Source organism: Vipera ursinii (assembly GCF_947247035.1).
Source record: "Vipera ursinii genome assembly, chromosome: 5".
In the NCBI taxonomy this organism is placed as follows: domain Eukaryota; kingdom Metazoa; phylum Chordata; class Lepidosauria; order Squamata; family Viperidae; genus Vipera; species Vipera ursinii.
Window position 1 is genome coordinate 47,851,664 of NC_139518.1, and position 26,594 is coordinate 47,878,257.

The 26,594-nt window shown below is 42.3% G+C and overlaps 1 protein-coding gene across 1 annotated transcript; it reads right to left on the reverse strand.

Moving 5' to 3' along the window:
* Positions 1-238: 238 nt before the first annotated feature.
* On the reverse strand, positions 239-25,420 carry PCGF6 (polycomb group ring finger 6). Its single transcript, XM_083363467.1, has 10 exons — positions 24,996-25,420; positions 23,808-23,907; positions 20,866-20,962; positions 20,325-20,380; positions 18,714-18,773; positions 11,745-11,853; positions 9,799-9,826; positions 5,962-6,060; positions 4,557-4,643; positions 239-464 (listed from the first exon to the last, which is right to left on the reverse strand). The coding sequence occupies exons 1-10, from the start codon at positions 25,287-25,289 to the stop codon at positions 396-398; spliced, it is 999 nt and encodes a 332-aa protein (XP_083219593.1). The 5' UTR covers positions 25,290-25,420; the 3' UTR covers positions 239-395.
* Between the last annotated feature and the right edge of the window lie 1,174 nt (positions 25,421-26,594).

The window sequence follows — 26,594 nt, forward strand, 5'->3', positions numbered from 1 at the left end:
GCATGTTTTTCCCAATAAGATATTGTGGTCCAAGAGATCATCCCTGAGAACAGTACTGCAAATATACTTAAAGACTTTTGGATAAACTGTAGTCTCAGATACACCACCACCCATGGATTAGTCATGAATGCTGCAAGACCTACATATTTAGAATGAATTTTGTTATGTTGATATGTTTGTTCTTCCCTGAGCTAGGCGCTGATGATACAAGACCACTGAAGTATTTATAGCTTACTTACTGGTACAGTGTTAGTTTTTCTCACTGCTTTAAATTGTTTCCTTAATTATTATGCAGAGCAAACACAGTGCATCTCTTTAAATTCATTTAAATGAAATGGCTTTTTTTGCTGCAGTTCTTATTTGAGGTTTTGTTCTTTCAAAAATCTTCTGAAAATTTAAGAGATTTTTGAAAATGTGGAATCTCCACTAAGAATCAGTCCATAGTGAAGTATAAGCAACCCATCCTGGAAAGAAAAAGAGAAATCATATGAATCAAAAATCCAATGTAATCAGCAAACTAAAAAAAAAAGCAACAACTTGCATAGACAAGTTTTCTTATTGTACACCAGGCAACTGTGAATTCTAGTCCTACCTTAAGCCCAGAGCTAGTTGGATGACCTTGGGCAAGTCATTTACTCAGCCCTGGGAAGAAGGCAATGGCAAACCATTCCCCACAATCTTTCCAAGAAAACTGCAAGGATTAGTTTAGACCACAGGTCTGCAACCCGCGGCTCCGGAGCCGCATGCGGCTCTTTCAGCTCCCAGTCCTCTGCCATGTGCAGTCCCCCCAAAAAAAAGTGGGACTAAAAAAGTTCAACCAATCAATTCAAATATGCAGGGTAGGTGCATATCTCGCCTTGGCTCCACTCTTCAGTCAAACCCTGTTCTGCGCATGCGCGCATGTACGCGCATGCGCACACATTTTTTGTGGCTCCCAGTTTTTCCTTTTGTGAGGGAACCGGTTCCGAGTGGCTCTTTCACTGTTTCAGGTTGCTGACCCCTGGTTTAGACAGTTGCCAGAAATCAACATTGATTTGGTGGTGTGCATACACCCATTAGGAATTGGTATTGAAATAAAACATCTTTGGCTTAATAATTTTTTAGAGAAACAGCAAAGGACACACAACTGGAATCTAAATTCCACATTTCTCCAAAACAGTGACAAAATAACTAAAAAAGATATATTATATAGTTTCAGTTATCTATTTGTTGCTTAAAATGTAACTCCACATTAAGAAGAAAAGAAGAGCTATTACCAAATGTTAGCAAATTCGGAGTTCATCTTTTTATGTAATTTTTCCATCTTCTAGCCTTGTTGTAGACTCTTCAAGGAGTTTGAAGGCAAATTTGAAGACAATTATGTTCATTGTGGCTCTCAATCTTTCTCTTTGCTAAGCATTTTAAGTGTTAACACCAGATACGTCATGCTAACTATCTACTACATGGATCTCTTATGAAAAAAGTGTACAAAGAAAGAGTAAGAAAGAGTACAGAGAAGAGCAAAAAAGATTATTAGGGGACTGGAGGCTAAAACATATAAAGAAGGGTTGCTGGAATTGGGTATGTCTAGTTTAATGAAGGGAAGGGCGAGGAGTGACATGATAGCAGTGTTCCAATATCTCAGGGGCTGCCACAAAGAAGAGGGAGTCAAGCTATTCTCCAAGCTATTCTCCAAAGGCAGGACAAGAAGCAACGGATGGAAACTAACCAAAGACAGAAGCAACCTAGAACTAAGGAGAAATTTCCTGACATCTAGAACAACTAATCAATGGAACAACCTGCCTCCAGAAGTTGTGAATGCTCCAACACTAGAAGTTTTTAAGAAGAAAATGGACAACCATTTGTCTGAAATTGGTATAGGGTTTCTTGCCTGAGCAGAACATTAGACTAGAAGGCCTCCAAGGTCCCTTCCAACTCTATGATGATGATGAGGAGGAGGATAGTACTTCATTATGAATAAGCTTCTATTTTTACTTTCTAGAATAAATTTACAGAGAACACACTTACAGAAAACATTTTCCTGAAAAAGTAACATAAAGGCACTTTTTCATTTTGAGCATTGCCCTGGAAATTTATTTAGATTTGGTTCACACCAGGCCAGCAAGTCACGCAAAGAAATATGCAGCACCATTTGTATGCTTATGAATCTATATCTATTTAAGATAGAAAAGTAAGTAAAATATCTGGTTATCACTATGACAAATATATATATGTTATTTCAAAATAACTATGTTAAGACATAAAATGAAGTTAAAAAAGATATTTTAGAATAGGAGAAACTGAATTGTCATTGATGGGGAGAATTTTTGTGATAAAAATAGATAACATTTTTAGAATGATGGTTTTGTTTCAGAGAATCCACAGTTTTGACAGAAAATGCACCATTTAAGTAGTGGCAAAATGATATATCTAAATATGAATTAAATATAAGGTGTTGGATACAAAGGATGACTGAGTTTACCTGATCTGAAATTATATTTTGCAGCTTGCTCTTTAGTTTGATGAAAGAGTGGGTGCTGCTGAGAAAGAGAAGATTTTTTGGAGATATTAAAATGTTATCAAGGAGAATATAAAATAAGACAAAAAGAAATGATGGCAGAGGAATATGGTTGCAAATGGTTTTCTTATCTACAGTTATTTCAAAGTTCTAAAATACACAAAAGAGTTTATGGTATTGAATACTGTAAGACTGAGTTTGAAATAGAATTAGGTGCAAATGGTGATGTAATTGCTGAAAGGCATAAACTTCTGAAACAGAAGAACAAGTCAAACGATGTATGATGAAGTGGGCTAAACATTTTGGCTATAATATACAGATAGGACAAAGGAAAATATATGACATAAAAGATTGAAATTTGCATTATTATAATCTTTAAAACATTTTTTTACAAAATAATGTACCACTAGAATATATCAGAAGAGAAATTGTCTAGAATTATAAAGGCACTTAAAATACATGTTGGAAATGTGAACAAAAATAAAATTTTTATCATGCTTGGTGCAAGTGTAAAATAGCTAGGAAATATTGATACATGCATTGATTCAGAGGATATTAAAGATTAATATACAATTGAAAATGAAGATATTTCTTTTGGAACTGATGGACAGTGATGGAACTTTGTTTTTGTATATGATACAATGTTTTTTGTATACGATTGGAGGAACTGAATATGTACAACCTGGAGAACAGAAGGGAAAGGGGGGACATGATTGAAATCTTTAAATATATTAAGGGTATGAATATAATGCCAGAAGGCAGTATTTTCAATATTAAGCAAAAATCAAGAACACGGGGACATAACTTAAAACTGACGGGAGGGAAGTTCAAAAGTAATGTTAGAAAGTAATACTTCACAGAAAAAGTAGTGGAAGCTTGGAACCAACTTCCAGCTGAGGCAGTGAGTCAATCATCAGTAACTTTATTTAAGCATGCTTTGAATAAACACATGTCCATCATCTGCCAAAAATAATAAAGAAGACACAGACAGACAAAAAACAAAAAAACTCAAAAGGGAAGACTCAATGGATCAGTAGGTCTTTTTCTGCCATCAGTTTTCTATGTTTCTATAATTATTCTATGCACAAAGATGGAAAGACTCAGCAATAGCTACAACAGAGGAATGGTTAGTGAACATGATGGAAATTGCTGAGATGGCCAAATTGTCTTCTTTGATTACAGAAAAGAAATATCTACATTTATCCCTTATGGACTTTTTTTTGGGAAAACTTATAATTTATAGTTTTGATCATTAGGCAGAACAGATTATAGAAATAAGAGAGAGGTGTCATAACTTTAGAAAAAAAGGTAAATTAATACTTATAACTGCTGCAAAGAAGATTAGAAGTCACTTCTTTGTTTCTTTTTTATTTTTGTTGTAATTTTTCCCTTTTTTGCACTTCTGATTTTTTATTTGATTTTTTCTGTTATTAGTTTGTATTAGTTTTTATCTTTTAAAGAACTTTAAATAAACTTATAAAAAAGAGAAATGCATCCAATCTGTGCATAGTTTCCATGAATTTTATTTAGTCATTGTGCCTACAGCACATTCTACGGCAGGATTGGACAACTAATTTTCCCAAAGGGCCTTTTGTGAAGGCAAAAAAGACAGAATATCTCCAATAGTTTCTGCCTGCTTAGTGTTCTGGCAGAATGGATGAGTCCGGGTCCCATCAATTAAGTATTGCCATCCTAGGAAACGTACATTCTCTGTTGTGATCTCACATTTGGGAACAGTAACTTTCCAGAGATAATGACAGTGTCCTCTCTCCTTGGGTTCTGGAAATACTTAAATCCTGGTTTTGTTCCCAGGCCTAATGTTTGTTATTTTAATGGCCATGCTATGTGGGCTTCATTAGCAGAGCATTTTAGTCTGGTCTACCTCAGGCATAATGTTACTTGCTATTTTTGTATATGTTTTTTAGTTTTGCATGCTGCCAACCCACTAGAATTGAAGGCCAATAAATTTAAATAGTGCCTTCAGAAGGTAACAAAACACCATCCAAAATTAGGATTGCTTTTAAACAAAACATTTTTAATTAACATTTCAGTACTTTACCTGCAGTGCACTCTTCCCTAGGGCGTTTTGTATTTCCCTTAGAGTCTGATAGTGTTCCAGCAGGTGATCACCACATATTATGTCAACCTAAAATGAACAGAAAGAAACTATCAAATTATTTAGCACTTAGTAAGAGGAGTGTTCAGTGTAAAAATGTATGCCCAATTAACAAGAATGATAGCCTGCTATAACTATTAACAATGAGCTTTTATAACTTTCAGAGAAACTACAAAACAACTGTTACAAGTCAGTTACTTTTAACTGATTTACTAACAACAGTGGCAAATATTGTATTTTCTAACCTTGCCCCTTTTAAACTTTACTCTTATTTGTAAGTGTATGGGCAGAGAAGTATCTTAAAAACTCCACTTTAGGGGTAATATTCTTTCAGATCAGATGGTGCTAAATTTGTTAAAGATGAGCAGCTGTTCTCAGTTCAAACATAATTTAAATTTAACAATAGATGAGCCTTGCAACCAGCTCTCTGTGGAATACCATTTCTCATCTCATCATCTAGCATTAACAAGACCCAGAGGCACTATTTATTCACATGTAACTATTGCATGGCATTGCTTAATTCATCCAAACCACCAAAAAATAATAATGTTCAATGATACAACTGAAACAAAAGCATGATCATTCATTCATGATCATACCCTTTGCTACCAGAAAGCATTCTATGATATCAGCAGCTAATTTAATAGATTAGTGGAATTAAACTTTCTCATGTCAGATCAAAATGAAATTTAATGTGGAGAAAAGCAAGGTTTTTAGACCTGGGCAGGAAAAACCAAATGTACAAATACAGATTAGGTGAAACCTGGCTCAGAAAGAGTAACTGTGAGAGGGACTTTGGAGTCTAGTGGGCAATTACTTAAACATGAGCCAGCAGTGTGCAGTAGCAGCCAAAAAAGCTAATACAATCCTTGGTTGTATAAACAGAGGCATAGAATCAAAATCACATGAAGTATTAGTATTGCTTTATAAAGCCTTAGTAAGACCACACCTTGGAATACTGCATCCAGTTTTGGTTATAGCGTTACAAAAGAGATGTTGAGATTTTGGAAACAGAAGAAGTAGACTGCCTGGGCGGGGCTGTCAGTGCCATTGCCGCGAGGTGAGTGGAAAAGACACTCCTCCACCCGAAAATAAGACCTGGTGCCTCTTTTGTGGGCAAACAAAAATATTTCAAAATCAGGTTCTCAGTTCAACTTTCAGTATTTCTTTTTATTGCCAGAAATTTTCATCTCTGTTATTTTGGTCTTTCCTATGTACACAATGCTTTCAAAGAAAAGTATTACATTAAAAATCTGTGGGAACCTCATTCATCTGATCACTGTTATATACATGTTGTGGAAAAACAAAAAAAGGTAAAAATTATATTATATGAATTATTACAGTGTACCTGACAGCCAGGATCAAGATCCATCTTTCTCCTGAGAAACTTTTCCACATGTCCAATTGTTGCCTCTCCTGAAACACGTACAAACTTCTTTTCCAGTGGCTACAAGAATGAAGAACAGGTTAATTTACAGTTAGGTTGTAATAAATTGGATTTTTTTGCAAATAGTCAATCTCATGTTTACTTTAAAACCTTAAAATAGTCACAGAAGATGAAATCAATAATTTTTCACTGTTCATTCTTGAGACTTTGACAAGGCAATCATTTGCTGTCTAGGTAAGTGGACTGCATTGTAATATACAGTTTAGGTACTATGTTGTCCTTTTAGCAAACAATTGAAACTGATTTGAGGCTCCAGAAGTGGAAAGTGAGCTGCAGCTTCCTGAGATGTTTATATTGCCCAAACCTCTCTGCAACAAAGGACTCAGCTCTACAGGATCAACAAATAATCAAAGACTTTCACTTGGGGAAAAATGCTGGTGGTAGAAGACATACTACTGCAAAGGACAGAAACAGAGTCGTACACCAGACAAGTTATTATGAGAGGCATTCTGTCTAGTCCTGTGAAAAAGATGGGTTGAAAGATCACCAGTGCTCATGAAATCAACTGATCATTAGCCGTAATTTCTGAACCCAAGGGGATAAATGATGCAGCCAGAAAAGGTAGATAATTAAAAGCAAATATAAATCTATAAATGAAAATGTGAAAAGGTATTTTCATCTATCTTCTCTGTGGGGTTTGAGGAACTATAAAGGAAAGCAGTAAACTGGAAGAAAGATTTGGAGTTATGGACCATGACATATACCACTGGTGTAAAAAGCTTTTAGGCAGATATGTGCTGCATTGTACAAAGGTAGGAAAGAATATACAGTAGTTGCTAACATGTCAGGAAGGACTCAAACTAAACCAAGGCAAGAGATATAGGTAGAAATTCAGCTAGAAAAGTAGTAGGCCTTACACATATCATAACAAATGTATAATGCAATAAGCGTTATCTGGAAATCAATACATGGTAGTACGGACGAGACCGGTATCTTTCAGTGTTTGTACATATATTAATGGAGAATATAGGCAACTATCAGAAAGAAACCTTCCTGAAAAGAAAGTATGATATCACAGAAAGTTGATGGGATTTGAATAGCTAGTGCAGGGGTCAGCAACCTGAAACAGTGAAAGAGCCACTCGGAACCGGTTCCCTCACAAAAGGAAAAACTGGGAGCCGCAAAAAAATGTGTGCACATGCGCATACATACGCATGTGCACAGAACACGGTTTGACTGAAGAGTGGAGCCAAGGCGAGATATGCACCTACCCTGCATATTTGAATTGATTGGTTGAACTTTTTTAGTCCCACCTTTTTTTGTTTTGGACTGCACATGGCAGAGGACTGGGAGCCGCAGGAGACAGCTGAAAGAGCCACATGCGGCTCCGGAGCCGCGGGTTGCAGACCTGTGAGCTAGTGGAATGTAGAACTCGAAGGATATTAGCTTTCAAAAATAAGTCCCTACAGAGGTGAAATAGCTTGTACGTTTGTAAAGAAATTAATGTTCCTGAATATGGAAGCATTTTGTGCTGCTTAATAAGCACAGTAAAATTACTCTGAGTTAAGAAGCATCTGAATTAAGATTTAAAATGAATAAAAATGTAAAAAACTATACCACCATGTTTACTTAACCCTTCTCTCACGTAGAAGATGTGGATAATGTCTCTTTAAATCATTCACTAAACGATCAAGAATGCATGCTGCGGAGATATTGGGACATTTCAACCACCTGATACCTGATGAAAAATGAAACTGGCCAGGAATGAGAGATCCAATAAATGAACAATCTCTCTCATATGTCAGAACAATGAAAAGATAGCTGTCTTGGACATAATTCTGACTAACTAAGGGGAATTGGACTGAAAATGAGCCTTGGTGGAACAGTGGGCTAATGCCTCCTTAAGTAACACCAGCTGCCTGCAATTAGTGCAGGTTCGCATCCCACCAGGCTCAAGGTTGACTCAGCCTTCCATCCTTCCGAGGTAGGTAAAATGAGGACCCAGATTGTTGGGGGCAATAAGCTGACTTTGTAATAATGCCGCTTGGGGTGTGTGTGAAAGCCCTAATAAGCAGGCATATACATAGAATGAAGGCTACTGCTAAGCTTGTAAGCCGCCCTGAGTCTTCGGAGAAGGGCGGGATATAAATGGAATTTAAAAAAAATGTTAATGACACTGGGAAAAACAATCATATCATGCCGGCACTTAAGTTAATTATGGAATGCAGAAGAACTAAGTCACATACCTTGCATTTTGAGAAAGCAGATTTTAATGAATTCATTTGAAAGATGAGCAGAGTCCCATGGCTTAAAATCTTAAAGGATAAAGAAGCCCAAGAAGGATGGGAGATGCTGAAAACCAAGATCCTGAAAGCATTGGCACAAACAAATGAGAGGGAGAAACTGAACAAGTTTTAAGAGCACGAATAAAACAGGCCAGCTCACTGAAAAGCTGAGAAGTCAAAAGGAGATCTTGTGAAATAAAAATCGGCTAATATCTAAGGAAGAATCAAAACGGATGGCTCTGGAGTGATAAAAGCTAAAGTTCAGGAATTGTCAAGAACTGTACAACATAATAAGAAAGAAAATTCCAAGGTGTCCCAAAGGTGCTTTAAAAAAAGGCAACTGGACTTTCTTGATTTTTCTTGGAGATATTTCACTTCTCATCCAAGAAGCTTCTTCAGTTCTAAAAAAACGGTAGGGAGTGGAAGGATTTATATTCTTTGCAATCAGATGACTGAGAACCTCCACAGAAATTATGAGAAATTTTTTGAAAGGGAACCGAGTGAAGGAGACTTGCTGTAATATGGGGATCAAGCAGAAGGCAGAATAAACGTCTTTGCATCAGTGTTCTCAAAAGAGATGGCACGTTTCAATGAAATATAGTAAAACAAGCCAAGTCAAGAACTCAAATATATTCCCTCTGGGAGAGAAAAACTATGTATCAGCATCGTTTCATATATTTACTATATTCCAATTCTCAAGCAAAGAAAAAAAACCCTATTTTTTTGCCAGTGGTAGTAAAAACAATCCAATTTTTTTATTTTTTTTATTTTAATTCCATTTATATCCCGCCCTTCTCCGAAGACTCAGGGCGGCTTACAAGCTTAGCAGTAGCCTTCATTCTATGTATATGCCTGCTTATTAGGGCTTTCACACACACCCCAAGCGGCATTATTACAAAGTCAGCTTAATTGCCCCCAACAATCTGGGTCCTCATTTTACCTACCTCGGAAGGATGGAAGGCTGAGTCAACCTTGAGCCTGGTGGGATCCGAACTTGCACTAATTGCAGGCAGCTGGTGTTACTTAAGGAGGCATTAGCCCACTGCTCCACCAAGGCTCAATTTAAACTGAATTTAACATAGCAAATGCTTAACTAAAATACATACCAAATTAATTCATTACTTAGGAAGTGTGGTTGCAAAATTCAGCAACTCCTTATATTTTAGATGAGAATATTATTCTTTTATATAGAGATTTTTATTTTTTTTCCAGTTAGACCAATGCATTTTTGGCCTCTCATATGATTCTGATATTTACAAATTATTTCCTCTTCAATTTCACTATACAGCACTAAAGAGGAACTCAAATATATTCCCTCTGGGAGAGAAAAACTTCCAATTCAGTTCCTCTTTCTCATATTTACAAATTTGTTTCTCTTGAGTTCCTCCCTAGTGCTGTACAGTGAAATTTTGCTTTTTTTTGCTTGATCTCTATTATTTCATTTGCAATAGGTTTGCAAACATAATGCCACATATACTTTTAATGCAGCAAAACAGTTTGGAAATATCGATACCTTAAAATTCCCAGAGAGATCATTTGCTCTGAAAGAAAGAGAGATAAACATAATCAGAGTGTATAGGACATATATACATTGGCATGCTCAACTTACAGGCAGAAATCAAAACCCATGCTCTCTCTCCAGCACTTACTTTGTGGTTCCCAAAGAAAACCGTTCATTTTTAGTTTTTGAGGAGACAAAAGGAAGAGAGAGGAAAGCAGCATTTTCTGCCCTTGCTCTATGAAATAGGGAGGCAAGAGAGGGCCCCCGTTCTATTGGCTTTCCGCAAAGGAATTAAAATATGGGTTGGCAATCTTCCATGGGGAGCTCACGGAAGTACGCAGCCGTGGGGCTGGTTAGTGCCCCAAGAGTCCTCCCTCACCTTTTTAACTAACTTCTAAACATGTTCTATCACAAAGGGTTAAAGAAGATTGAATTACGATAACATTATTTTTAAAATACACTTTTAATAAACCAGCATTTGAATGTCTATTATGATATATTCAAGCATATTTGTCATGAAATACTGCAAGAATCGATTTGAACATTACTTGATTATTATTGCCACCTAGTGGATACATTGAAGAGTATTTTTTAAATTTATTTCCTTCAAATTATTGAGATTCTGAACCATTTCACAAATGATTCATTTGCATTTTTCATTATACTAAGACATTGATGCACAAGGCATAAGCGCCTTAAAGGCACAGAGGCCGCTTGTCAATTAGTTATATTGTGAAATCTGCTGCCAAGTTCAATTTAGTTTTAATTACTTTGGAAATGAGCTTACTCAAGTGTTATATTTTTCTTCTATCATGCTTCCAATTTTGAGTCAAAGATATATTGGTTTTCCTGATTTTCCTGAATGAATATAACTAACAATTAGTCTTAATTACTGGAACAAACTATTTTGTTTAAACTAACCTTCAGGATCTGAAATCTGTGGGATCTGACTGTTTCGGCTCTTCCATGTGTGGAAGGGAACTCCTCTGGCAGGCTGCAGGAATGGAGCTCAGTTTTTCAGGATCTGAGCTCCATTTCTCTACTCTGCCAAAGGAGTTCATCTCCCCTTGGCAAGCATCTCTTTGAGTCAGCCCCAGAGAAGAGAGGAAGACCTCTTGGCAGGCAACAGTAGTTTGCAGTCTTTCCTACCAGCTTCCCCACGGATTTTCTAGGGAAGCCAGCAGAGAAAACTTCAAATGGAATATGACTGCAGGTTTGGCAATTGGTCATAATGGGTTACCAGGCACTCGGATCGTGATAATGTGACAAGGGACAGCAATGTTATGTTTTACAATGTCCAGAAATGCTTTACGGGCTATACAGCACCTTTCCGAGGCTATTATAACTTTGACTGGTTGTTAAAATGTTTGTAAATCAGGGATTACCTGTATGTATACCAATATGCATCATTTATAGCTTAAGGCATTGGACAAAAATCAAATTATCGATTATCTGCACAAAGTGTAGCACTATTCAGCAAATCATAAAGCTAAATCAAAGCATAGTGAAAATGCTTTCTATCAGAAAGTTGTATTCTTCAGACACCACTATCAGCATATGTTGAAAACTGAGCAAGTTTATGCAGAGTTGCAGATCTTAATTTATTTCACAATCCCTTGATCTTTTCACTGTACTAAAATCTAATAATGCAACTTAAAATTGTGGTAATATAATAGGCCAACGTAAGTGATCATTCCTAATCACAATGTCAGTGATAAAATATGCACAATCTCATAATTCAAGCTCCATCCTTTTACATTCGCACTTAGACATCACACTTAAATATCTAAGAGGCAGAGCTCACATCATAAAGCATATTTCATCATGCAACCTGCATGCTACTATCGTATTTATTCATATTTCTGTCAGTACCGAGACTTAAATATCATTTAATAGACAATAATTTGTCTATGTTCACATATCAAACACTGATTCCCAGAAATTCAATTTTAACTTACCCAATAAATTCCAGAAGAAGTGACATGTCAAGTTCTGGAGGAAGACGGAATACAGACCCTACAACCTTGCGGGGTCTTCCCCTGCCCGCTGCCATTGTCTGGGGTACAGCTAAAATATAAAAGATTAATCAGGCTAGGAATGAAAGAACAGAGAATAAAATAAATACATTCATACTTCTTTCTCTGTAATACTTGTAGATTGTTCTTCTTTCAACCCTTTCTTTTTTTTCCAATCCATAGTGTCCTTTCTCTGAGCAACCCATTGCCTCTGACTCATTGGTGATGATTTAACAATCTTTGTACCACTACCCCAGAAAACAATTACTTAGACAAGCGGTGCATTTCTTTTCTGGATGTACTCAAGTGGAAGTTGGGTAACCATCAATCAGAAATGCTTTGATTTGGATTCTTATGCTGAACAGGGGATTGGACTTCAGCGCCTAAATGGCCGCTTCCAACTCTTATTACTCTCATACCATACAGTATTCTCTCTCTTGGAAGTATTATCAATCATCAGTTACTCTTTCTATTTTTTCTTCTTCCCTTTATATCCCATAGTTTTATGTTCTTTCTTCCCTTTATGGGTTCTCTAGTAACAATATACAAGACTTTCATACAAATAACAGTTTGTACTAATTAGGTCTCAAGCCAGAGAAACTAAGAAGAATGGCCAAGAGTAGGGGGGGGGAAATAGAATTCAAAAAGAGCAGTAATGAAGAGATAGTGATAAAGATATGTCTCTAGAAAACTATTCATTTGTGCCCTAGACGCAAATGTAATCAAAGAACGTAAAACAATATAACACAAGAACTACTGTCTTCCAAATTAGAAAATTGTCAAATTTGGCTAGGTTTTTGATGTCAAAGTCTCTCTTATATAAAAATCTCATTAAAACAAAAGATACATCTTCTCCAAAATCTCTGGCATACATTTAGATGATTACAGACAATGAAAGCTACTAATATATCATGCTGAAACTTGCAGCTTTTTATATACAATTGTTCTCCCATTGCTATTTTTGATAGCTTTTTGTAAGTGTTGCTATGTTTCTAGGAAGTGTTAAGAATGGTGTTGAATTTCTGAGAGAGCCACAGGCAGGTAGGCAATAAAATACAATTCTATAAATCTGATCTCATCAATCACAAGTTGGTCAGCAAGAACTGACTGAAAACAACAATAAACAATCTCTGTGCAGTTTGACACATGAACAAAACTACTTACTAAAATCATCTTTAAAATGTTTGGGACAAAACCACAATTTTCATTAAATAAGACTAACTTTTTTTTAATCCCATTTATATCCCGCCCTTCTCTGAAGACTCAGGGCGGCTTACAATCTAAAGCACAATGTGCTTAGCAATAGCCTTCATTCTATGTATATACCTGCTTATTAGGGCTTTCGGGGGGCCCCAAGCGGCATTTTTAAAAAGTCAGCTTATTGCCCCCAACAATCTGGGTCCTCATTTTACCTACCTCGGAAGGATGGAAGGCTGAGTCAACCTTGAGCCTAGTGGGATGCGAACCTGCACTAATTGCAGGCAAGTGGTGTTACTTAAGGAGGCATTAGCCCACTGCTCCACCAAGGCTCTTTTTTTTACTACTTTGGTAGTACTTTAATAAGAAAACATTAATCATGTTGTTTAAGGTTAGCTATATTTTTATGTTAGAATGTTATATTTTTCAGCTATGAATTTTTTTTGAAAACTTAAGTAGTATCAAAATAGTTTTTTTAGTTACCGTATATACTTGAGTATAAGCCGACTCGAGTATAAGCCGAGACCCCCAATTTCACCCCCAAAAACTGGAAAAAGTTATTGACTCGAGTATAAGCCGATCCGCCGTTCTGCAAGCCTCTGCCGCCAGCAGAGGCTCGATCCGCCATTTTGCAAGCCTGAATACACAGGAATACCCTGTGTAGCCGCGGCTCGTCGGCAGGTCTCCGTTCCTCCTGCCGACCTTTGGGGAGGTTTGGGCGCCTCCCCAAACCTCCCCAAACCTCGGCAGGTCTCCGTTCCTCCGCGCAGACCTGCCGACCTTTGGGGAGGTTTGGGCGCCTCCCCAAACCTCGGCAGGTCTCCGTTCCTCCTGCCGACCTTTGGGGAGGTTTGGGCGCCTCCCCAAACCTCCCCAAACCTCGGCAGGTCTCCGTTCCTCCTGCCGACCTTTGGGGAGGTTTGGGCGCCTCCCCAAACCTCCCCAAACCTCTGCAGGTCTCCGTTCCTCCGCGCAGACCTGCCGACCTTTGGGGAGGTTTGGGCGCCTCCCCAAACGTCCCCAAACCTCGGCAGGTCTCCGTTCCTGTTTGGGGAGGTTTGGGCGCCTCCCCAAACCTCCCCAAACCTCGGCAGGTCTCCGTTCCTCCGCGCAGACCTGCCGACCTTTGGGGAGGTTTGGGCGCCTCCCCAAACCTCCCCAAACCTCGGCAGGTCTCCGTTCCTGTTTGGGGAGGTTTGGGCGCCTCCCCAAACCTCCCCAAACCTCGGCAGGTCTCCGTTCCTCCGCGCAGACCTGCCGACCTTTGGGGAGGTTTGGGCGCCTCCCCAAACGTCCCCAAACCTCGGCAGGTCTCCGTTCCTGTTTGGGGAGGTTTGGGCGCCTCCCCAAACGTCCCCAAACCTCGGCAGGTCTCCGTTCCTCCGCGCAGACCTGCCGACCTTTGGGGAGGTTTGGGCGCCTCCCCAAACGTCCCCAAACCTCGGCAGGTCTCCGTTCCTGTTTGGGGAGGTTTGGGCGCCTCCCCAAACCTCCCCAAACCTCGGCAGGTCTCCGTTCCTCCGCGCAGACCTGCCGACGTTTGGGGAGGTTTGGGCGCCTCCCCAAACCTCCCCAGGTCTCCGTTCCTGTTTGGGGAGGTTTGGGCGCCTCCCCAAACCTCCCCAAACCTCGGCAGGTCTCCGTTCCTGTTTGGGGAGGTTTGGGCGCCTCCCCAAACCTCCCCAAACCTCGGCAGGTCTCCGTTCCTCCGCGCAGACCTGCCGACGTTTGGGAAGGTTTGGGCGCCTCCCCAAACCTCCCCAGGTCTCCGTTCCTGTTTGGGGAGGTTTGGGCGCCTCCCCAAACCTCCCCAAACCTCGGCAGGTCTCCGTTCCTGTTTGGGGAGGTTTGGGCGCCTCCCCAAACCTCCCCAAACCTCGGCAGGTCTCCGTTCCTCCGCGCAGACCTGCCAACCTTTGGGGAGGTTTGGGCGCCTCCCCAAACCTCCCCAAACCTCGGCAGGTCTCCGTTCCTGTTTGGGGAGGTTTGGGCGCCTCCCCAAACCTCCCCAAACCTCGGCAGGTCTCCGTTCCTCCGCGCAGACCTGCCGACGTTTGGGGAGGTTTGGGCGCCTCCCCAAACGTCCCCAAACCTCGGCAGGTCTCCGTTCCTCCGCGCAGACCTGCCGACCTTTGGGGAGGTTTGGGCGCCTCCCCAAACGTCCCCAAACCTCGGCAGGTCTCCGTTCCTGTTTGGGGAGCTTTGGGCGCCTCCCCAAACCTCCCCAAACCTCGGCAGGTCTCCGTTCCTCCGCGCAGACCTGCCGACCTTTGGGGAGGTTTGGGCGCCTCCCCAAACCTCCCCAAACCTCGGCAGGTCTCCGTTCCTGTTTGGGGAGGTTTGGGCGCCTCCCCAAACCTCCCCAAACCTCGGCAGGTCTCCGTTCCTCCGCGCAGACCTGCCGACCTTTGGGGAGGTTTGGGCGCCTCCCCAAACCTCCCCAAACCTCGGCAGGTCTCCGTTCCTCCGCGCAGACCTGCCGACGTTTGGGGAGGTTTGGGCGCCTCCCCAAACGTCCCCAAACCTCGGCAGGTCTCCGTTCCTCCGCGCAGACCTGCCGACCTTTGGGGAGGTTTGGGCGCCTCCCCAAACGTCCCCAAACCTCGGCAGGTCTCCGTTCCTGTTTGGGGAGCTTTGGGCGCCTCCCCAAACCTCCCCAAACCTCGGCAGGTCTCCGTTCCTCCGCGCAGACCTGCCGACCTTTGGGGAGGTTTGGGCGCCTCCCCAAACCTCCCCAAACCTCGGCAGGTCTCCGTTCCTGTTTGGGGAGGTTTGGGCGCCTCCCCAAACCTCCCCAAACCTCGGCAGGTCTCCGTTCCTCCGCGCAGACCTGCCGACCTTTGGGGAGGTTTGGGCGCCTCCCCAAACGTCCCCAAACCTCGGCAGGTCTCCGTTCCTGTTTGGGGAGGTTTGGGCGCCTCCCCAAACGTCCCCAAACCTCGGCAGGTCTCCGTTCCTCCGCGCAGACCTGCCGACCTTTGGGGAGGTTTGGGCGCCTCCCCAAACGTCCCCAAACCTCGGCAGGTCTCCGTTCCTGTTTGGGGAGGTTTGGGCGCCTCCCCAAACCTCCCCAAACCTCCCCAAACCTCGGCAGGTCTCCGTTCCTCCGCGCAGACCTGCCGAGGTTTGGGGAGGTTTGGGGAGGCGCCTAAACCTCCCCAAAGGTCGGCAGGAAGAACGGAGACCTGCCGAGGTTTGGGGAGGTTTGGGGAGGCGCCCAAACCTCCCCAAAGGTCGGCAGGTCTGCGCGGAGGAACGGAGACCTGCCGAGGTTTGGGGAGGTTTGGGGAGGCGCCCAAACCTCCCCAAACAGGAACGGAGACCTGCCGAGGTTTGGGGACGTTTGGGGAGGCGCCCAAACCTCCCCAAAGGTCGGCAGGTCTGCACGGAGGAACGGAGACCTGCCGAGGTTTGGGGAGGTTTGGGGAGGCGCCCAAACCTCCCCAAACAGGAACGGAGACCTGCCGAGGTTTGGGGACGTTTGGGGAGGCGCCCAAACCTCCCCAAAGGTCGGCAGGTCTGCGCGGAGGAACGGAGACCTGCCGAGGTTTGGGGACGTTTGGGGAGGCGCCCAAACCTCCCCAAACAGGAACGGAGACCTGCCGAGGTTTGGGGACGTTTGGGGAGGCGCCCAAACCTCCCCAAAGGTCGGCAAGTCTGCGCGGAGGAACGGAGACCTGCCGAGGTTTGGGGACGTTTGGGGAGGCGCCCAAACCTCCCCAAACAGGAACGGAGACCTGCCGAGGTTTGGGGACGTTTGGGGAGGCGCCCAAACCTCCCCAAAGGTCGGCAGGTCTGCGCGGAGGAACGGAGACCTGCCGAGGTTTGGGGACGTTTGGGGAGGCGCCCAAACCTCCCCAAACAGGAACGGAGACCTGCCGAGGTTTGGGGACGTTTGGGGAGGCGCCCAAACCTCCCCAAAGGTCGGCAGGTCTGCGCGGAGGAACGGAGACCTGCCGAGGTTTGGGGAGGTTTGGGGAGGCGCCCAAACCTCCCCAAACAGGAACGGAGACCTGCCGAGGTTTGGGGAGGTTTGGGGAGGCGCCCAAACCTCCCCAAAGGTCGGCAGGTCTGCGCGGAGGAACGGAGACCTGCCGAGGTTTGGGGAGGTTTGGGGAGGCGCCCAAAGCTCCCCAAACAGGAACGGAGACCTGCCGAGGTTTGGGGACGTTTGGGGAGGCGCCCAAACCTCCCCAAAGGTCGGCAGGTCTGCGCGGAGGAACGGAGACCTGCCGAGGTTTGGGGACGTTTGGGGAGGCGCCCAAACCTCCCCAAACGTCGGCAGGTCTGCGCGGAGGAACGGAGACCTGCCGAGGTTTGGGGAGGTTTGGGGAGGCGCCCAAACCTCCCCAAACAGGAACGGAGACCTGCCGAGGTTTGGGGACGTTTGGGGAGGCGCCCAAACCTCCCCAAAGGTCGGCAGGTCTGCGCGGAGGAACGGAGACCTGCCGAGGTTTGGGGACGTTTGGGGAGGCGCCCAAACCTCCCCAAACAGGAACGGAGACCTGCCGAGGTTTGGGGACGTTTGGGGAGGCGCCCAAACCTCCCCAAAGGTCGGCAGGTCTGCGCGGAGGAACGGAGACCTGCCGAGGTTTGGGGAGGTTTGGGGAGGCGCCCAAACCTCCCCAAACGTCGGCAGGTCTGCGCGGAGGAACGGAGACCTGCCGAGGTTTGGGGAGGCGCCCAAACCTCCCCAAACAGGAACGGAGACCTGCCGAGGTTTGGGGACGTTTGGGGAGGCGCCCAAACCTCCCCAAAGGTCGGCAGGTCTGCGCGGAGGAACGGAGACCTGCCGAGGTTTGGGGAGGTTTGGGGAGGCGCCCAAACCTCCCCAAACAGGAACGGAGACCTGCCGAGGTTTGGGGACGTTTGGGGAGGCGCCCAAACCTCCCCAAACAGGAACGGAGACCTGGGGAGGTTTGGGGAGGCGCCCAAACCTCCCCAAAGGTCGGCAGGAGGAACGGAGACCTGCCGAGGTTTGGGGAGGTTTGGGGAGGCGCCCAAACCTCCCCAAAGGTCGGCAGGAGGAACGGAGACCTGCCGAGGTTTGGGGAGGTTTGGGGAGGCGCCCAAACCTCCCCAAAGGTCGGCAGGAGGAACGGAGACCTGCCGAGGTTTGGGGAGGTTTGGGGAGGCGCCCAAACCTCCCCAAACGTCGGCAGGTCTGCGCGGAGGAACGGAGACCTGCCGAGGTTTGGGGAGACGCCCAAACCTCCCCAAACGTCGGCAAGTCTCCGTTCCTCCGCGCCCTGCCTGCCTGCTTCTTTCCGCTGCGGAAAGAAGCAGGCAGGCAAGGCGCGGAGTTTGGGGAGGTGCGCGCGCACCTCCCCAAACCTCCCCAAACTTCGGCAGGTCTCGGACGGCGGTGGCTTGGGAGAGGTGCGGGCGATCCCGGAAGCACCAAAGCCTCGGCCGCGCACAAGTCCTCGGTAAGTTTTTTTTGTTGACTGGAGTATAAGCCGAAGTGGAATTTTTCAGCCCAAAAAGTGGGCTGAAAAATTCGGCTTATACTCAAGTATATACGGTACTTTTTTTAAAACCAAAGCAGCTATAATGTCAGAGAAGAAATAAATATTGATCTTAGTCTGTAGAAAATAAGGTTAAATACATAGCTACATATCTCTTGGCATGAGGCATAATAAAAAGTATTTAATTTAAATTTTAATAAATTCACTTTATTTTAAGCAATAGTATACCCACAGTTAAAAAACTTACCAAGTTTGGGTATTTCTAAACCTCTTTCCCTGTAGAAATCGTGCATTCTCTTTTTCTCTCCTAAATGTATAAATATAAAAGAGCTGGTTATCCTCAACCTATAGATCTAGTTAATATGGAATAAGTAGACAAAAAAGACAAAACAGATAAAGAAAATGATCTAAATTCTTCATTTTTTGCTGTTTTATTAAAGGAATAAAACAAATGATAAAATGCTGCATAGACTGGGACAAAAAGATTAAAAAAATGAAAATGAGAAAATAAAAAGTTGGGAACATATTACCATATGCATATATGTGATTTTTTTTTAAAAAAGGACAAGTATTTTAAATATATATTATTCCTAGATTAATACATGTACAGGTGAAAGTAATCTCTAAGAAAAACAGGTTGTGAAAACAGGAAATCTGCTGGTATAGGTAATAAATGGCTATCATATCTGAATAGTTTTTCTTTCATAGTTTTTTAAAAGGTCTTTTAATTTTTAATTAACTTTTAATTTTTCAGAACAATTTCTCACATGGTTCATCCAATGAGAGTATTTTAATTTTCCAATATTTTATAATAAAAACCTGAGAGATAATAAAAGGAACTGCATTATTTTTATGTTGCAATAACTTATATTCATTAGAAAATATGGTCAATAAATTAATAGAATATCTTGGTAGACTATGAGGTATTTTCTTTGTTTCTTCAAAAATACTTGATTAAAATACTATCTAACCAGGCACTGTCACCACTGATGGTGATATGTATCAATCTCCTAAAATTTCACCAATACAATCTAGAAATGCTACAAATAATAGAATTATTCCAGTACAGAATAGTTTTTTCTAGGAGTTATCTAGATGTTAATTTATGATTTGCTACAATATAATAATTCTATATTATAAAGAGATTCATATTCAATTTGAAATCCCAGATCTTGCTCCTAGAGTTTAAGATTCTGAAGACAACATGTCAATCTTTTATTCTGTTACTTTAATTTTACGGCTTTTACACATTTAACTGACAGAACTAGAACATTTTATTATTTAAATAAGAGGATTATAGTAGCAAAAAAATATAAAGCACTGAACTCTCGTCCATCTTAAAATGAATTTGTGAATATCCCATACTAAAAAAAGAGTTCATCAATAATACTATTAATATGCCTACCCAGGTATTGAGACTAACAACCTGGTTGCTAAGCAAAACAGTCTTATTTTACTTTATACACTTGCAAAGATCATAAATATGAGAACTGGTCACAAAGTTACTTTTCCCATCTCTATTGTACTTATGAATAATTGCTAAACAAGGCAGTCACTAAATGAAGACTATGTATTTCTTTTAAGAAATAGATGAACAGGTGTGCAAAGGGCAGGGAAGATGAACGTTGTAAAGAAATTGAATCTATGATTTTTCCAAGATTTCACACTTCTGTTCATAAACCTTACAAGCTGATAATCTCCAACTGCAATATTCCAAATTATATCAAGGAGCATGTGGTTCTTTAGCAAACTACCAACTATTTTATGGCAACATAAGACGTATACTAACAATGTTAGTTACATTCAGTTAGATGTCTCTTTCAGTTTTATCAAGAGCAGCCAATTCAGAGGTACTTACTTTCTTCCAAGTTGACAACTAATTTATATACTATGTCTTGCAATTGTCGATCCAGCCTATAAAAAGAAAATAAAAAGTAATTTTTAAATGTAACTATTTTTCATTACAGCGACATATTAAAAGATAGGCACTGACACAAAATTATTAAACTATAACAATTATAAAACAAGACTGGGTGAGAAATAGCTATCAAAATTGAAAAATTTCCATGTCAAAATTACAAAAGCAACTTTATTAGCATTTTTAAAATATCAAATTAACATTCCAACATAATAGTAAGTCCCAGAAACAGACTAGGAAAATATCAAGTACAAGACAGTGAAGTGCGGTCTGTGGATTAGTTTCATTGTTTTAATAATAAAGTTAATGGTTTTGAACACATTGCTAGAGTTTCAGAAGATTTAAACATATTCTCCCGTATCAGGCTGTTTGAAGTAATTCTTAGTTCCAATAGTTAATATCAAGACTAAAACTAGCATAAGGACATTAGATAAAACTGTTCATTTAAACACAAAATAAATATAGAGTACACCATAATTACCTGATATTATAAAGTGGCTGTGTCTGATGTACTACAATGTTGCATTTTGGACATCTGTTACTATAGTAAAAATGTCTTACTATGCAGCTTTTACAAACTGTAAAAAAAAAGATTAATTACATGACTGCAACAAAATGATCCATTATTACTGAAAGCAGTAATGTCCAGAATCTGCAGAGATACAAAAGTATTCAAAGTTATGGTGCAAAAAGCTATTTACCACCCATCCTCAAGGTTATGACTGCCTCCCCCTACAGTCATGTGATTGCATTTTGGGTGCTCGACAACCAGCTCACATTTGCATTCAGTTGCAGTGTTCTGTGCTTACATGACCACAATTTGCAACTTTTGCTCTTTTCCAGCAGGTCAAGCAAAAAATTCCCCGCTGGATATCTAGGAGTTTGCTTAATGACCACATCGTTCACTTAATGACATAATTAGCTTAATGACTGCAGTGACCAGCTTTATGAGCATCATAAAACAGTCATAAAACTGAGTACAACAATTTATGACCAAAATTCTGGGCTCCATTGTGGTTGTAAGTCCTGGCTAGGATGTAAAGTAACAGCAAAACAAAAACAGAAAACTAACAATTCTACTTAGATTTGTACATCCACTTTTTTGTACATTGTCTTTAATCCAGTCTTATTAACCCAAATGGGCTGACTTCATGCCTGTGTCCTCCACCTAGCCCAGGGGTCGGCAACCTGAAACAGTGAAAGAGCCACTCGGAACCGGTTCCCTCACAAAAGGAAAAACTGGGAGCCGCAAAAAATGTGTGTGCATGTGCACGCATGCGCAGAACAGGGTTTGACTGAAGAGTGGAGCCTAAGGCGAGACATGCACCCGCCCTGCCTCCTCCACTCTCATTCACTCATGTTTTGTTTGCAAAAGCTCTCTCGCTCTCTCATTCACTCACACTTTGCTCAAAAAAGCTTCCCTCTCCCTCTATTCACTCATACTTTGCTTGAAAATGCTTCTCGCTCTCATTCACTCGAAAGGCCAGCCTCGACGCCTCCATTGACTTCCATGGGGACGCTTGGCAATGAAGGGGACGATTGAAACCGCTCCCGGTAGTGCTGCTACTGCTAATTTTTCCACTTGCTGATTGGGCGTGGCGGAGGCTGGCGGAGCTGCTGCCTTTGGCTCCTCTTCCTTCAGGCCACGCAGCTGAAAGAAGGGCGTGGCGGAGGCTGGCGGAGCTGCTGCCTTTGCCTCCTCTTCCTTCATGCCAGGAAGAGGAGAGAAGGGTGCGGCGGAGGCTGGCGGAGCTGCTGCCTTCGGCTCCTCTTCGTTCGGGCCAGGCAGCGGAGACAAAGGGGGCGGCGGAGGCGACGTCATGGCAGAATCTGGAGACTGAAGGTGCTGCATCGCCATGAGAGAGGGGAGGGGTAAACGGTGCCCCCTCTGACAGGGTGCAGTGAGAGGAACTACTGCCTCTGCTGCCAAGCCTCAGGCAGGCGGTTCCCCATGAGGCGGTGCGGACGCCTCCGGGTCCCTGCACAAACAGCGATGGGTGAGGCGTGCCAATGGCTTGGATTTGTTGCCAAGGTCAGCAGGCCTGGCAGGCACTGCGGGGGAATCTCTTGGAAGATCCGCCACTTGTGGGATGGCCAAAAGGCAGGGGCTGACAGGGGAAGCTTCCGAGAACCCCGGTGGACCCCCCCAGGCTAGCAGAGGTGGCGGTGGAGCAGGGCGAGGGGAGACCTGCCAGGCAGGGAAGAGGCAGGCCCGGGGCACCCCGAGACTGGCTGCCCCCATCTGCGCAGCAGGTAGAAAAAAGGCCCACTCACCCTTCCGGTCCTCCCGTCTCTTCCTCCGCTGCCACCACGTGCAGTCCGAAGAAGCAAAGAGGTTTGTGGGCAGTCCCACAAACCAAAGAAGTTCAACCAATCAATTCAAACTTCGCGAGGTTTTTTTTGTGAGAAGTTTGAATTGATTGAACTTTTTTAGTCCCACTTTTTTTTTCAGAACTGCACATGGCAGAGGAGGACTGGGAGCCGCAGGAGATGCATTAAAGAGCCGCATGCGGCTCCGGAGCCACGGGTTACCGACCTGTGACCTAGCCTTTTTGTGAGCATACAGGACTTTACTGATTAAAGAATAAACCAGATTTACAATGGGGTGAACTACTGAATGATTAATATTGAATTTATACCTGTAATTCAGGATACCACAGTTCAGTTCACACTATTTCAGTTTTTTAAAAAGTTCAGACAGCAGGCTATCACAAAATAATTTATGTTCCTAATTTGCAGTAGGAAAGCTCTGAGATGAAGCAGTTTCTTCTTCTGCTTGGTAAAAAAAGCAATACTTTTTATCTACAGTCCTTCAGGCTCTAGTATCAACGAAATATTTTCTGGCGTTGGTACCGGAAAATTGACTCCAAATTTAGATTTCTGTAAGGCCATTATAGTGTCAGTTGGACCATGATAAATGAGTTAAGAAAATGATCTTTGCATAGTTAATATACTTATTCAGAATAACTGATAGAAGAAAGATTTTTTAAAATATGTTCAGGGGAAAGTCAGGATCAAAGGGAAAAAGAACAATTTAGGAACAATTTTCGTAACACATGGATTGTTGAAATTTTCTAGGATTTTTCCTAAACACATCCACTTCAGTTGGTATACCACATATTATAAGGCTGTGATATAAGGCAGATGCACAGTATAATTCCAGAAAACATGAGGCTGCTTTAAGAATTTACAGAAAGGTATCAAGTTCAAGCTCATGTTCCGAAGCACCCTTTTCCTTCTAGTCCAGAGTTTCAATCCTAATGTTTTATTGTAACTTTCATATTATTAAAGTGTACGTAACTTTTTTCAACCTATGTAAACTTGTTTGCAGAAATGTTTTACAGTTTTATAGCTTTTAATGTTATAAGCTGCGCAGAGTTATGATGGCCAGCAAACAAATTTAATAACAATTCCAATACTTACATGTGTGAAGACATTCTGTGATGGTTGTGGCATCTATGAAATATCCCTTGCAGATGGAACACATGATGTATGGTACCAGTTCAGAAAGATTAATCATGCGCTGAAATTTCACAAAAGTATGTTAACAGTATTGTTTAAGTTTGCTGATAATATTAGTTTTTATATTTAAAATAAGTACTTAAGAACATATTCCTTCAATAAACTATTTGCAAACAATAATGGCCATATTATGTGGTTGAAAGCAAGCTTTAGCTCTGCGAGTCTTCCAAGGTTTCTATACAGCAGGGGTGTCAAACTCACAACGTGACGTGACGTGTCGCAATGTATCGTGACTTTTTTGCCATTGCCGGCAATGGGGTGGGCACAGTTTTGCTATGATGCATCCGGCAGTTTGACACCCCTGCTATAGAGAGTTATGTGTCTCCAAAGCAAATCTGGAAGGCCACATTAAAAAGAGAACTGGGAAACAAGCATGTTTCTTCTCACATAATGTTTGATGTTGGCCTCTTTAACTGCCTCAGGAACTGAGCAGTGCAAGACTAGATATTGCGCCGGTACCTCTGAAGGAAAGAAGACTTTACAATGTAGTATAAGCAACATGTTCCAAGCCCATCTCTTGTTCCCAGAACGTGATGGGAGACACTGTCGCTGATGAGAAAAGCAGCAGTACTTTTGCACCAGAACTTTAAAAAGTTTGTCTTGCAAGTTGCTTTTTTCTCTTTCTGAAGTATGGCAAGTTTTTACAAACTATGACAATGTTTTTATATCAGTTTTGGATTTGCTGGGATCATTTGTCCGTAAGAGCATGTAAAGCAGGGGTCTTCAAACTTGGCCCTTTTATGACTTGTGGACTTCAACTCCCAGAATTCCTCAGCCAGCATGCCTGGAAGAGGAATTCTGGGAGTTGAAGTCCACAAGTCATAAAAGGGCCAAGTTTGAAGACCCCTGATGTAAAGTAAACTAGCAAGACTGACAGAACTGGGGTATACAAGAAATGTCACATTGTGACAAAATTACAAAAAAAAAAGGAATGCATTTGCACAGAAAGCAACGTTCCCAAGGAAATCAAAATGGCTCACAATAATCTTATCAGCGAAGTTGACGGATGGTTAATTGGGATCTCCGCAGTTGTACTTTGCCGAGCTAACCCTCTCGCCCCCTTCACCCCGCTGCCGAGGAAAGAGCTACCTCGTCCTCATCGTCGCAATCCATTTCGCCCTCCTCCGTCCCAAATCCTCCGAAGAGGGCTGCGGCTCCACCTCCTGCCGTCCCTTCCTCCATCATCTCTTCCTCGTCCTCCATCTCTTCGTTACCTTCACAGCTGGATTCAGAGCGGCTTCCCTGTTCGTAACGAGCACCCGCCCCGGAGCAACCAGGCGTTTCCAGCGTGGCTGCTGTCGCTACTTTCCCCTCCGCTTCCTCGGACAGTCCACCAGCCTCCTGAGCCACGACGGACCCCTCGCTTTGCAGAGTCAACGCCATTATCTCCGACCAAAAAGCAAGCAGCCGCTCGGCCTCCTTCCTCCACAAGGAAATACAATTTTCCAACAATCGCAGAGTATCGCTGTGGTCCCTGGTCGCCTCCTCCCCCGGCTTAATTTGCGCGAAAGGTCCGCTCCGTTCCTCCAAGCAGAATCAAAAAGGTTCACCAATTTTAGCGCGTGCGCACGGCTAATTTGGCGCGCACAGCTCCAGAACACCTGCATCATTTGCATATTCGCGCTGTGTTCTGGGAAATTGAGTTAATTTTTGCTCCTCTTTTGCAGATGAGAAAGCGAGCGGTTTTTTACCTTTAGGTACGACGGCACCTAAAGACCGGAACTAATTTTAACTTTCAAAATTAAAATTGGATTGAAATGTAAAATGTAAAATGTATGCACACAGGAAGTGGTGTAAAAATGTGAGCGAGGTAGGGACGAAAATTAATGAAATAGAATATCTGATCGTTTACATCCATACCTGTTGTACTGTAATGCTAATTAGATATCAATTCTTAAAATAACGCTGATTTTTTGCTGCTTCTATTGATCTGTCTTTAGACTATAGTTTCAATTGAGCTTGACTTCCATGCACAAAAATTATTTACTGCTAGAATAAATGTTCTCCAAGTACCAAGTTACATCTGCGGCATCCAAATATATAGGTGGGATTTAGTTGTTGAGGTTACTGAAGGTCACAGATCTTTGTAATTTAACGGGGGGGGGGGGAAGCTGAGCCCTGCTCCACCCTACTGTGCCCTACATATAATTAGATGTAATTTGTTTAAATATAAAGAAAAAACTATTAAATATGTTAATTTACTTTTAAGGTAAATCTTTATTTAAATATAAATTTAAACAAAAAGTAAAATTTACTTTAAAAGTAAAATTAAAGTAACATATTTAATAATTTTTTTCATCATTTAATGGATTTTCCTTTTAAAAGTAAGTTTAATAGGTTTAAACAAATAAGTTGGTGAGAGCTTTTGAAGGTCTTTTGGACCCATATTTAAGGATATCAGGGATTGCTACTTATCTGCTGTATGCAAACTTGCATGCCTTATAGGTTTATATCTAATCCTGAAAGGTAAAGCATTTTTTATCGTTACTGTAAAAGCTATGTGCTCAATGAATAGAGAAGGGAATAAGACACTTCAGAATTCAAATAACTATTATATTTTATGCAATGTAATACAAGTTTAACTTTTTTTCTACCTAGCAGCAGTATTAAAATATTACTAGTTAACTTTTATGGAGAAATGAGCTCTCCCAAGATTTGATTCCTGTCAACAAAAGTGTGTATAGTCAA